The sequence below is a fragment of the Salminus brasiliensis genome, chromosome 5 (genome assembly GCF_030463535.1).
Source record: "Salminus brasiliensis chromosome 5, fSalBra1.hap2, whole genome shotgun sequence".
Lineage (NCBI taxonomy): Eukaryota > Metazoa > Chordata > Actinopteri > Characiformes > Bryconidae > Salminus > Salminus brasiliensis.
Genome location: NC_132882.1, coordinates 17,739,057 through 17,753,039, shown reverse-complemented (window position 1 = coordinate 17,753,039; position 13,983 = coordinate 17,739,057). Strand labels below are relative to the sequence as shown.

At 37.6% G+C, this 13,983-nt stretch overlaps 1 protein-coding gene across 3 annotated transcripts; it reads left to right on the top strand.

Annotated features, from left to right (window-relative positions):
- Window positions 1–1,094: 1,094 nt before the first annotated feature.
- Window positions 1,095–13,052, top strand: LOC140556128 (metalloreductase STEAP2-like). 3 transcript variants are annotated; one of them, XM_072679686.1, is made up of 6 exons: window positions 1,095–1,440; window positions 1,600–1,725; window positions 3,765–4,302; window positions 5,987–6,514; window positions 8,024–8,188; window positions 10,338–13,052. In XM_072679686.1, exons 3-6 carry the CDS (start codon window positions 3,802–3,804, stop codon window positions 10,620–10,622), a joined length of 1,479 nt encoding a protein of 492 aa, XP_072535787.1. In that variant the 5' UTR covers window positions 1,095–1,440; window positions 1,600–1,725; window positions 3,765–3,801; the 3' UTR covers window positions 10,623–13,052. The 3 variants fall into 3 exon arrangements, with proteins under 3 accessions (XP_072535787.1, XP_072535786.1, XP_072535788.1); XM_072679685.1 differs by having other exon boundaries at window positions 1,562–1,725; XM_072679687.1 differs by lacking the exon at window positions 1,600–1,725.
- The last annotated feature ends 931 nt before the right edge of the window (window positions 13,053–13,983 follow it).

The following is a 13,983-nucleotide window of genomic DNA, read 5'->3' as shown; positions in this document are numbered from 1 at the left end:
TGACTGACCACTGTGCACTCTTTCTCGAGCATAATGACTACCTCGCAGCATTTTGGCAAAAATGACAAGCCTGCTTTTCTTTAGTTATAGCCATGACTGAACTTTTTGAAGGTCTGCAGGAAAAATATCAAAGAATCAAAACCTACTTTTACTGAAAACCCACGTCGCCTCTGTGATAAATAATTTTACTGATACTTAATAAGAAAGAACTACAAATATAGGAGTTTAAAATATAGATCTGTGTTTCTCAACCCTGGTCCTGGAGGCAAGGTAGGGTACCTTGCATATTTGAGGGATTTTCTTGCTTCCAACATACCTGATTTAACTAGTCAGCTGATTAACAAGCCCTTTCAGAGTTGCAGGGAGTGTGCTTATGCAGGGAATCCACTAACATGTGCAGGGCAGGGTGCCTCCAGAACCAGGGTTAAGACACTAATATATTGTATATTATATTGTATAATATATTGTAGTAGTATTATTAGTGCTTATATCGTAATTATAGAAAATTCAGAGGTAATCATTATGATAAAAGTATTATCAGCAGTATTATTATTAGAAGTGTAATTTGAGGTATTATTAAATAAGTATTATCAGTGGTACTATTTGAGAAGTGTACATAGAGGTTTGTGGTATTATTAAAGAAGTATTATCAGTAGTAATATTGTATGTAAGTGTTTTTGGCTGCAATATAGTTATAATATATTTTTTTAGTGATAATCATGACCAATGGCCATGTCATTATTATAGAAGTATTATCAGTGATTGTATTATTATATAAGTATTGTTAGTGGTAATACTGTCATGGTAGTAATATAAATATTATATAAACATGGTATATTATTAGTGGTAATCACAACAAACATATAATTAGTGATATTATTATAGTATTATAGTAAGTATTATCATTGGCCATGTAATGATTATGGAAGTATTATCAGTGGTAATATTGTTGAAGTATATTATTATATTATTGGTAGTAATATAGTTAATATAGAAATATGATTAGTGGTAATCATGACAGACATGTTAGCTAGTGTTATTTGTACCAATATTGAAATATTATCTTGTATTATTTGCTCTTTATTAAAGTATATTGTATTTTATGAAATTAATACACTTTTTGCTCTGTATATCCATATCCTTTTTTGTAAGATTATGTAAAAGTTCTTTGTTTTATTGTTTGGAGTTTCGCACTGACTTTTTGAAAACACGTAGCTGTTATGAGGGAAGGTCCAGTCTATCCCACAGCAGAAACAGGTCATCTACTGTCCGCAGCTTCACCGCAGTGGCGCTCCCCGGCCGAGAGGCGGCGCTCTGCTGGCTCGTGTCGCTTCCGCTCCGTGTTCCAGCAGCAGCAGCAGCAGCAGCAGCAGAGCGGCGGATCCTGCACCCGGAGGGAGGGAGGAGAGCAGCTCCATCTGCGACAAGCGCCTATGACAGGTACACAGAAACACACTTCAGACATTTGATCATTTGACGGGTTTTACAACACGGGGCCTCGTCTCGCCAGTATTCGAGGTTGCCGCACACGTTTCAGACGCTTCTCTCGTCGTTTATGCAGAGTTCCGCCGATGACATTGCCAGGTCTCCCTCCCGCAGCTCTCACAGGACACTGCTGATATTCCTGAGTGGTCGTCTTCTGCGGGAATCCATGCTGTTTTACAGCCTGCAGCCTCTTCTGCTGCGGGGGTCTCCGTGTGTGTGCTGTGAGAGAAAGGACAGCAGGTATTGTAGAGCAGAATTATTACAATATGGCTTACTCGACTTCTGCGGACCTGTAGAGCTCCTCACAGCCTAACGGGTCTGCAACACATCTGACTCACAGCTGTGTCGTGTAACAGGTCTGGCGTGATCGACGCTGTTTTCAGGATTACTTCAAGAGACAATTCACCTTATATATTTTTTTTTATGTGAGCCCTATGAAATTAACAGTTACTATAGGCATCTCAAACAGCTTTCTATTATTGCTGAATTCATTTGATGGAAGTAGTTGTAATAAACCGCCTCCAAAACAGGGGGAATTAGCCTCATGTGGGGCATTTTGCAGGGGAGGGTGCTTTCTGTTTGAAGATTGCTCCACCTTAATCTACAATTTGACATTTGAGAAGTCTGTGATTTTGATTGCATGCCATCACAGGTTGTGTCAACCAATATGGTGTGTCCCAATTGCATACTGATTACCAATACTAAGTCATTCTGAGTATGTATGTAATGTAGTTAAAAATCTTTAAAAAAAAAAAGTTGAGCAAACTTAGAATCGGCCTGTGTTTGACGTTGGTTATGATGGGCACTATTATATAAAGCAGAAAGGGATGAGGTACTTACGTCAGGACAAAATAGTGATGTGTGTTGGCATTACAACGCTTGATCACTTCAAAACGGTTAAGTTATATATTATATATATATTGACGGATTGCGATAATATGTTTTGCAATACTGCATTCATTCTCAAAAAGAGTATTAACTTGCAATTAATAGTATAATTGCAAAGATTGGTGGCTGACAGTAGTTTATTTTTTGTTGTGTTTAAAGGCTGACAACTAGAAAGTAGGATATCGCTCCCGATATTAACGAAATTAGATGTTTAGGGAATCGGATAATTAGGCCGATCCATGGAACAGAGCCTTTCAATTGAAATGCTTGGTGTGAGACAACACTAAATGTGCAAATAAATGACAATAAAGGACAAATGGCAATTTAGTACATTTATATCTATAAGTTAATTTGTTATATTGCATAAAGTAATGTTAAGTCAGTCCTGATGCCTTACATCTCTCCCACATGGTGAGGTATACAGTTTATTAATTCAGCAATGGTATTGGAGTGAGTATTGATCGATATGCAAAGTTTATGTATCAGTATCAGAACTGAAAAAACTGGATTAGTGCATCCCTACTAGAAAGCAGTGTTATAAGATCTTTGGGTAGGTGGCAGCTGGTTTGATGCAGGTAGAGGTTGGGCTGGATGAATAGGTGACCATTTACTCAGAGAAGGTAAAGAGACAGAGTTAGTTCTGAATGGATTTATAGAGAGCAGAGAATTTTGAACAGTATCAGAGTGTGTTTGACGACCCCGGCAAGTCTGACTACAACAGCTTAGTTAAAAGTGAGAGCCAGAAGGTAACACAGACACGGGAGCACGGGTATTCCTGATGGTTCATAATATGTAATAAGATCTCGCAGGTACTCAGGAGCGAGGCCATGTAGGGCATTGTATGTTAATAGAAGAATTTTGTATTCAATACGGAATTTAACTGGGAGCCAATGAAGTGCTGATAAAACTGGACTGATATGGTCAAATGTTTTAGTTTTAGTAAGGACCCTGGCTGCAGAACTTTGAACTAGTTGAAGTCTATTGAGGTTCCTGCTGCTTTACTCAGATTATGTGTATATATTTGCGTGCTTTTTATACTACTAATATTTTTCAAACATTTGATTAAAAAAATTGCAATATATCACTATATATTGCAATATAAAGAACCTGTTGTTTTCTAATACACCGCCTTAATAAATCAATGGCTAAATCCATTTTTTTAATTTTATTTTGTAAAACAAAAACAAAATGAAGCAGAGTGATGCAAATAATTTGTTTTGATAAAACACAATAGAGCTTGTTTTTCGTCTTTATTCATTTAATTTTATAAAAGCTTAAACTTAAATGATTATAGCCTATTAGATATTAGATCTAATTGTATTAGATGGTACTGCTCCTCTGCAGTCACTTATATAATAACTGCACATCTTTAATTAGATATGTCCTTTTAGTTTCTAGGAATCAAGATCAGGAGCACTGGACCTGAAAATGGACTCCATTTCCTTGATGGGTGGAAGCCCTGCTGCCACCAAAGCCTCCTTTTTACCCAACGGACTGAAGAATGGGCCCAGGGAAGGAGCCTGCAAGCCTACAGTGACCATCATCGGCTCAGGAGACTTTTCTAAGTGTTTAGCAATCCGCCTGCTCAGAAGTGGCTTTCATGTGGTGGTGGGCAGTCGCCAGCCCAAGCGGGCAGCTGAATTCTTTCCTCATGTGGTGGATGTGACCCACCATGAAGATGCAGTGGGAAAGGCCTCCACGGTTTTCCTGGCCATCCGCAGAGAGCACTACCCTTCTCTCTGGGACATTAAGCACCTGCTGGCTGGCAAGGTCTTGGTAGATGTCAGTAACAACAGGAGGTTGAACCAATACCCAGAATCTAATGCAGAGTACCTCGCATCCCTTTTTCCAGAATCCGTTGTGGTCAAAGGCTTTAATGTCATCTCGGCTTGGGCTATGCAGTCAGGCCCCAAAGATGCCAGTCGGCAGGTAAGACTGTAAGAAGCGGTGTGATAAGTCATTTTAGTTATATATTTACTATCTGTTATGTGCTCAAGAACTGACTGTTCATTTGCTGCCTTATATGTGGATCCTATCCCTTAACTGGTTCAATTGTAGGGAGAAAATCAACAATATTCACTTCACGTCATGTCATGGCTGAGTGGTTTATAATTTCCATGAAGCACATACAGCGTTCTACTTACTGGTTGGGAAAAAGACATATTTCTATATATTTTTTAAAATAAAAGTTATGCATAATATATAATATTATACAGCCATTTGAAAAAGTTAGGTCACCTCATTAAAACTTTGCCTTTTTTAATATATTTAAACATATAGACATTTGATCTTCATTTAAACAGTATTAAGAAATTGAGATAATACAACCAAACCAATAGAACTGAAGAAATGTATTTTGTAAAAAGTAATAACAAAAAGAAGTTGTGTCCTAATTGCTGGTATTTTCACCCTTGGCTGAAATAACTCCAGTTTAGCCGTTAGAAGTCTTGCTCTGATATTTTATTTATTTTAATTTTTTTTTCGACAGAAAGGGTTTCCTCCTTGTACTTCCTCCTTGTAGATCCTGTACTTTGACTTCAACTGTAGCAGGAGCTACCTGTAGATCCAGTGACAAGCTGTTGAACTGAACTTGCTAGGACGGCCTGACCTGGCCATGTTGGCAGATGTTGCACTTGTAGATGACAATTTGTGATTGTACACTTGTAACCACATGTAACCACTGAGCCAATTAAAGAAAAGCATCCAGCATTTATGAGCCATTGGCTGTTCTCATATGTGGAGTTTGGGGTTGATTATTGAGTTTACCACTCCACTTGTTGGCCAAGAGCTTAGATAACTTAGCTGTAGATATTACCCATTGTTACTTCTTCAGCTCCTTAGACAATAACCAATGGGTCACTTGTTAAATTAGAAAAATAGAATTTTGTAGGTGTTAATAATAACAAGTTTTGCCAATGTATTGACTTTCCACCCTGTAACATGCTAGGATCAGATGCAGGAATGCTGTCAGCACCCTCCAGGCAAATCACATATCAGTATGGCTTTTAATTTTAACAATTAGTCATTCAGACCTGTTCAACTTTCAGCTTTCAGCTGTTTCTTTATTACGGTAAAAAGTACACCGCATTGATTCATGCACCACTAATAGGTTTTGTGTCACTGACAGTATACTGAACAACATGGGACAAAAACAGTGAATAAGTTTCTCCTGTAGCGTACTAATGTCAGTAGTATGGGCAGAGACTTCTGGGAATGTTGTTGTTTCCTTATATCACTGTACTTCCAGTCTAGATTTGAATAAATTGCTTTGTAGTAAAGGCAGGCAGCTTAGCAGGCTGTCACTTTAAAGGCTCTACTCTGCTTGCTTTGGAGACTTTTAATTCCCCAAAAGGTGAAAAAACAACCAGATTTTTAAGAAGATATATTGCAAAGGCCATTAAAAGCTGCAGTCTCTGTGTGCTCTTCTTCCCCTGGTTTAATATCTGAAATATGTAAGGCATGAATTAATTTGATTTCATTGTTTGAGGATCCACTGAGAGCTTTTTCACTCCCAGATATATGTAAAGTGGAAGGCATTCATGGCTTTTATCTGCTACTGGAAATAAATCTGCTCCTTTTAATGATGAATTCTTGTTGTAATTCTGTGCGGCAGGTGTATATCTGCAGTAATTCCGTGGAGGCGAGGCAGCAGGTCATTGAGGTGGCCAGGCAGCTCGGTTTTATCCCAGTGGACATGGGCACTCTGTCCTCAGCCAAGGAAATTGAGAACATGCCGTTACGTTTATTCTCGGACTGGAAAGGTCCGGTCCTGACTGCTGTTGCCCTGTCCATCTTCTTCTTCGCTTACTCTTTTGTTCGGGACATTATCCATCCGTACATGAAGAACAAGCAAAGCTTCTTTTATAAGATCCCTCTGGAGTTGGTCAACAGGACACTGCCTGTGGTGGCTATAACCCTACTGGCACTGGTGTATTTAGCAGGCCAGCTCGCCGCTGCACACCAGCTCTTGTATGGGACTAAGTATAGACGCTTCCCCCACTGGCTGGAGGGCTGGTTGCTTAGCAGAAAGCAGCTGGGCCTGCTGAGCTTCTTCTTTGCCTGCATTCACGTGCTCTACAGCCTCTGCCTGCCCATGAGGAGATCTGAGAGATATCTGCTACTCAACATGGCCTATCAGCAGGTCTGTGGATGTGTGTGTGTGTGTGTGTGTGTGTGTGTGAGAGAGAGAAGTGGAATGTTTTCTAAGTTTAGTTGTGCCAAGTGGGGCATGATGATGATTTTCAGATCAGGTTATTCTTCCAATCTGATCTTGAGTCCTTTAATGCTGAGTGTCAGTCGATGCTGATCTGATTGCTGTGTTTGTGTAAATGATACAGCCACATATTTTAGATAAGATGTGCTGCTAATTAATATTGAATATTATTTTAGTAGCAGTTTCTATAATGAGACATTCTGGACTCACTTGTTTTAGCAGATTGTTGAGCAGAGGGAGAACAGTTATTTGAGCTAGGGCTGGGCGATATGGTAAAAATACTATATCACAACATTTTTCACGATACATAATATTTATCATGATACATGTAATCATAGACAGAATACATTAGTAGTAACAGATTTTTATAAACTACTTTTCATACATTCTCCCGTACTGAATACAGTGCTTTTTATTCAACATCTGCTGTACTTCATCTGATTAAACCAGTCTAATTACACTGTTAGGAATGAAACCTGTAGTTGATTAGTGTTTATTAAGCACTAACAATATCCTTAATATGCTTAGAGTATATATTATATAATATGCCTAGAAAAGTATATTGGTATCACAATAACAAAATTTATCACAAAATGATAAAATATTGTTGTATTGCCCAGCTCTAATTTGAGCCCTGTAAGCTAACACTATCTGACTACTTCAGCTGGTTAAAGGCTTGCTAACATTATAATACTCAAATAACAATATTCATGTTTTCTCACCAAATGACCAGAATCAGTCTAATTTTTTTTTTCTTTTAAAGTCAAAGTGAACTTTATTGTCATGTAGACTATACAGCAGGAGCTAAACTAGGCTCCAGTGTGCAGATATAACACAGAATTATACAGACAGTTAACATTGTATGTTATTAAGAGAGGCCAGTTAAATATATTAAGCTTGGAAAGATGTACGCACTTTTCAACAGCATCCATTGACATCAGCCTGTAAAATGGCGAAATGGACACAAGGGGGAGTGCTAACATCGCTCCACAGCAGCCAGACTGACAGGGCTGCTTGCAGCTGTGCCTGTAGGCATTTTGTTGATTATTGGCCTTGTAAGTGCAGGCATCAGCCAATGACAGAGGACTCAAAAAGGCTTTATTTGGCTTGATTATTCGGCAGACCATAACAGACCAAAGCATATTTTTCAGTGTATTTAAAATTAGAAGCCTAAAGGGAAGTTTCTTAATAGGTTTGGACTTCCTCCTGCTCAGCCTAAAGCCTCATGTTACAGTCTCTCTCTGTCTTTGCCATCCTCGGGACAGATCATCAGTCTGACCTGACTTCTACTACTACTGCAGGTTACATTCAGCTTTACAGACGCTCCTACTAGTTTCCTAGTTTCCTCCTGTTTTCCTTTGTTTCCCTCTAAGATACACTATACAGTCTTTGACGACAAAACAGAAAGTCTCTTATTCTCTCTGCCCTTCTGCACAGGTACATGCTAATATTGAAAACTCATGGAACGAGGAGGAGGTGTGGAGAGTGGAGATGTATGTGTCTTTTGGAATAATGAGTCTCGGACTTCTCTCCATTTTGGCTGTAACTTCCATTCCATCAGTACACAGCGCCCTCAACTGGAGAGAGTTCAGCTTTATCCAGGTAAGAAAGATGACTGAGAGTAAAAGCTCATACTGGCCAAGCTAAAATGATTCATCACAGCTATGTTACGCAAGTGTCCACTCGGGAAGGAGAGAAAAACACATACAGAATTTCTCTATGGAAACTCGCTAGTCCTCTGCTAGAGTGTTTCATGGTTACCCCTTCTAATCTGAATACATATTTGTACAGTTCTAATACAGAAAAATAATCATTTGTACATATGTACATAAATATACTAACACATTTACACCTTTTTAGCCTACAGCAGCTTAGCTCTGCCTATTTACCCTGAAATTCTAAGTAGTGTTTCAGCCTGAGCTGCTTTTTGAATGAGGCATAACACAGGGCATCCAATCAGAACAGAGACCATTTACATTTATCAGTCTTAAAGGCACAGCAACGAAGACAGCCTTAATGCTTTTAAGAAAATAAAGAAGTGATTTGTGTTCGGTTCATAAGTAGACACAAACTTGGTAAGTAGTGGGTTTGGATATGTCCTTTTTATTAAACTGTAGGAGTGTAACAGGATTGTATGGGGTGAATATACTGTATATACCCTTACACCAATAAATACTAGTATTTGATTTTACTACGGAGCCCTCCTAAATGTCTGTTGAAGCCGAGTAGTGCCACGGTGTTAAATAGAGAGTTGGCTAGCTGAATGTAGATTATAAACTAATGTAGATAAGACATATGCACTCTTTGGGTATATATGCTGCTATGTTATGATCTACAAAGTGCACTGCACAGAGAAGAGAGAGGGATTTGAGACGAAGCCTCAAAAAAGACTAAAAGCCGTTAATGTTGCTTTTTGGAACAAAATGCAGTTTTAGTTAGGTATATTAAACTTTATGAGTTTGAGCTTTTGAACTGTTTTTGAACTTTTTCAAAGACTTCAGCTCCACTCGTGAGAACACACAGTTAACCGCTATATATGAAATGTTCAAACTCAAAAACGTCTCACTTCAGTCATTGTGCTCTTACCTACCCAATACTTCCTTCAGATGTTATGCATGTGGTCCGAACTTTTTCTTCTTCGCGCCAACACCACTTGGTCACATGGTCTTTCAAAAGGTCTTAAATATTTAAAATATATATAAAATATATATAACATATTTGGTTACAAACACAAAATATTGGGCTGCACATATTCTTTTAATTAAGCAAGATTAAAAAGTCTTTTCATTTTAATAAGCAATCATTTATGGACTTGAGAATAATTTTTTTAGAGTGTGTCTTACTCACGAGTGAGACGTGACACTGAAATTAGCAAATTTTTTTTATGTTCTCATAAATTAATTTTTTTTGTTATATATATATTTTTAAAAATTCATTCAGATATATACAAGAGCAAAATCTTGTTAATCAAACGACAATGTCTTCCAAGGTCTCAGTATTTTTCTTATTATTCAGATTAGAACAAACATTATGGGGTTAATCCACCACTCCTCTAAGAGCTGCCGTGTTCATTATTAATATCAGAGGAGTCACATGAGATGACGCACCAGTTGTAGTGCTTTTTGGACTAAACCTTTTGTTTAATTCCTAGAAATGGTCAATGTCAGAATGAAATCATCCTTTGGAAATGGAACAATGATTCAAAGTGTTTTAGCTTAGTATGTAGATTGTGTGTTTGTGTTGATTATGCAGTGCTTTATAAAAATGAATATATTAAAAGTTGTATATTACAACCCTCGCCACACACTTCCTGGCCAGCAGGCATTTTCAGTATTTATGTGAGAGGAGTCCGTGAAGTAGCACACAAGTTGTGCCTAGTATTCCAAACTGTCCAATTCTACATGGATACAGCCAGAAAATGTCCAAGGGAATGCTGGAAAACTTTGGGAAAATGGCAGAATGATGTTAAATACTATTTTTTTCTGCCTGTTTAATTTTCTAACCAGCAGCACAGTGATCTATAGTAAATCATGTTGGTATAATCTTTCACCACTGAAAATCACTATGTAAATTAAATATAACTAATTTATTATATTTATAATTAATTATATATAATTGTATAATACATATAATTGGCTACTGTATAATTAAAAATAAATAAAAATAAAATAAATATAATAGCCGTAATCAGAGCTTTCTCATGTGTTCAGATATTACAGATAATTTATTTTTTTATTTTTGCTCTTTGTAGTCTACTCTTGGCTACATTGCCCTGCTTATTGCTACATTCCACGCGTTGCTGTTTGGCTGGAAGCGGGCTTTTGAAGAGGAAGCCTATCGTTTCTACTTGCCACCCAGCTTTGTGCTGGCCCTTGTGCTGCCTGTAACAGTGATCGTAGGAAAAGGTGTATTGCTGCTGCCTTGCGTGGCCTGGAGGCTGAAGAGGATCCGCCGCGGATGTGAGAGCAGCCAGCGGTACGCTGACCACGAAAGGCCTGCAGCCCATGTGTCCCCAGAAAGGGTCACCATAATGTAACTGTATCAGTGATCTGCCGTGCTGCAAATCAGCCTCATCCCTACTTTGCAGTGGTCAGCAGTCTCTACCACCCTGCTAAGAGCAGTCAGTTGAAGCACCACTGTCTGTTGCTTTTTAGCTGTTCTCTTTTTTTAACATCATGGTTGTCATGAGGCCAGTCACAAGATGCTTGTAGAAACACATAGAATAAAGGACCTAGCCTCCACTGCTCCAAAGCTTTGCTCTTATGTGGCTCTCAAGTTATCTGTATCTTAAACTGCGCCTCTGGATGTCTCAGTTCACGCTGGCTCTTGTCAACCGGTTGACCCCTGTCTATAAGCCTTGTGATAGTCATCTAGAGCACAAAGTGACATTGTCAGGTTGTACCTATGAGCTATTGTCTACTGTACACATCATTATAATTATAAGTTTTTGTACATTTATTTTTGTTCATTATGCTGGTATTCATTAAGCATTTTAGCAGGATTGTAACAATGCATAGAAACACTGAAACATAGAGTAGGCGTTCTACTAATTATATGCATATGTATTTAACTGCATTGCTTAAACACCAAAGTTTGCAAACAGTCAGCAACCCACCCAGTCATTAATCTAATCAAGTCTTAGGTTGAGTGTGTTGTTACACCCCTGCTAGAATTCTTTTTTCTTATGCCATTACAGTAAATTTCAGTAAGTTTGCAAATAATCAGCAATCCATATCAGCATGGTAATGTCATGCACCTCACAGATCTACCGTTGAATCATGAACCCAAAAGCATGATTCTAATCAAGTCTCGGGGTGAGTATATTGTTATAAACCTACTATTTACTACTGAATACGTTTGTGAATGGTTTGTCTTTTTCTTAAGTCACAACAGTTGTAAAATACACTACAGAACGATTCATCCTCAAGAGTCTTTATATAGAACAGGTGTGATAATACAGGGAAAATGTTATACATAAAATAATTACACCGGGTTTAATGCATCATCAGTTTATGCTGGGCATCATTGTCAACTTGCCTCAAAATAAATCAAACTGCACTTGTTTCAATGTGGCAGCTCAAGCTATACCAGCTAAATGTCTGAGACCATCACCAGTGTGAAGACAATTTTCAGATGATGAGATAAACTGATGAAGTGATAAAAGAGCTGATAGATGATGAAGGCATGATTTGTTTGATGAATCGTCTTGGACACGTCAATATGATCATTGTCTGTGAAAAGACTGCAGACTTTACACATTATGCCGAGCAGGCAAAAAACATTGTTCATGTTCATGACTGATTTCAGTTCATTTGCGCTATCACCATCATCATCAGTGTAAACTTATAATTGTTTCTGTCTACTGGATGTATTCTGTCCCACAGTAACAAACATACTTAAACATTGTGGATAATGATTCAATGAGAATATTAAATAAATTAAGTATTTTTTATATTATGGTATTTGAGTACAAAAAAACACCAACAAGTATAAGCTTGTAAAATACCATCCGGGCCAACTGTAATTAACTGTAATTGGTTTTCACAGTGCTGTTATATACTAGTGATTTTTGAGAAACAAAACTTGCCCTCCATAATGTTTGTATATTTTGTCTCTGTTCACCACATTTCGTACATTTAAACAATTCACATGTGTTCAAAGTGCACTTTTTTAAAACAGATGGTAACTAAATTACAGCATTATAGAGCTTTCAGCGTCTAGTCTTATTCTAGGGCTTTAGGCACCTGTGGAGTCTGCTTTCACTGTTGGTCAAATATGTATAGATAGTGCTGCAATTTCTACATGGCAAATCTAAAATGCATAAAAACATACATTAAACCATTAGAATCTGAGAATGTGTGCTTTAACCACAAGTGAATTGTTTGAGTACAATTTTAAATCTGGCAACAAAAAAAAACCTGTTAGATGTTGCTATAGGTTAATATGTGTCTTCGTTGCTAGGCAGGTAGAATATACTTGTCAAAAGGCTTTCCAGTTGTACCCACGGAGCAATATCAGCAAGCAAAACCTCAAACCTCTGCACAGCCTCAACACTCTTCTACAAAGAGTCATCATCAGACTGCAGAACTGATGGCATATAGTTTATTTTGTGAAACTAAATGTACACTTGTATTACACATTGCTATGTGTCCCACTGACTGTAAAATCTATCCCACTTTTCATTTAATGTGTGCCAATCAGAGAATGGGTAAAAGCATATTTATAATGTTTTGCTGTCCTACATGAATATGTGACAATTGTGTAAGCTAATGTCGGGGTCCACTTGCGGCATCCGGTAATCTGATTCATTGCAATTCAGCTCAGGGCTGCCAGTAGACAGCCCAGGAATCTAGCTTCATTATATCTTCCGGTTGGGGCAGAATTACTTGTTTACTGTGATATTGTGGCATTTATTTCATTGACTGTGCCAAAGCACAACATAAGAGAATAAAATGGGATATATACATTTGTCATGTTTTAAGTCCTTCTTATATATTTAGGTAATTTATTCAGTTGTAGAGTGTTTTTTTGTTTTTGTGCAGTTATATAGTAATATAGTTCACATGGGAAATCTAAAGGTAAGATCTAAGGAAAGTCATTCAGAGAGGTTTTACCACACTGTATAACATCATCTATTTTACATAGTACAACATACCTTTACTTGCCTTTTTGGATAGTAAATAAAATTGTGTTTATCATTTAAATAAATAAAAAATTATTATATTTGCTTTGTAACCAATTCATATGCTTTGTAGCCAATTCATATGAACACTACTGTGAATAAGCTTTCTGTTGAATCAGAATCAGGTTTTATTGGCCATGGCACATTGTCCCTCATTCCAATCGGAATGACTTGCAGTCACATCTCAGTGATTATTAAGTCCAGATTTATTAAAATCAATGCAGTTCCCCTTTAACATTTACGATAAGCTATATGTGAGAGATGATTGTATTGTTGCCAACAGCAGTACAGTGTTATTATTGAAAACGTCCAGCAGATGGCGCTCTTGCTTTTTCACAAAATCATCAGCTCAAGTTTGTGTAAAGTGTTCCTACAGGATATACATCAAATCTGCTGTGACAGTAACCTTCAAATTAGCTCTTTATCAATCATGTAGAAAACATAAACAGACATTTATATAGTTTAATATATAGCAATCATTTGTGTTGCGTATTGTTATTGACCATGTGCATTGCCATAATCCCCATTTCCAGCATTATACATCACCATGTTACAAAGCAGAAATTGTCTCAGACTGGTCTCATGACAATGACTTCAGTGGCCTTTCCAGTCACCAGATCCAAATCCAATAAAACACCTTTGGGATGTGATAGAATGGGAGATTTGCAGCATTAATGTGCACCTGGAAAATCTGCAGAAACTGTGTGACACAATC

Excerpts from the sequence above, each read along its gene's own strand:
- LOC140556128 (XM_072679687.1), top strand. The coding sequence starts at position 3,802 with ATGGACTCCATTTCCTTGATGGGTGGAAGCCCTGCTGCCACCAAAGCC. Across the intron at positions 4,303-5,986 it reads CCAAAGATGCCAGTCGGCAG|GTGTATATCTGCAGTAATTC; the intron begins GTAAGACTGTAA and ends TCTGTGCGGCAG. Across the intron at positions 6,515-8,023 it reads TCAACATGGCCTATCAGCAG|GTACATGCTAATATTGAAAA; the intron begins GTCTGTGGATGT and ends CCTTCTGCACAG.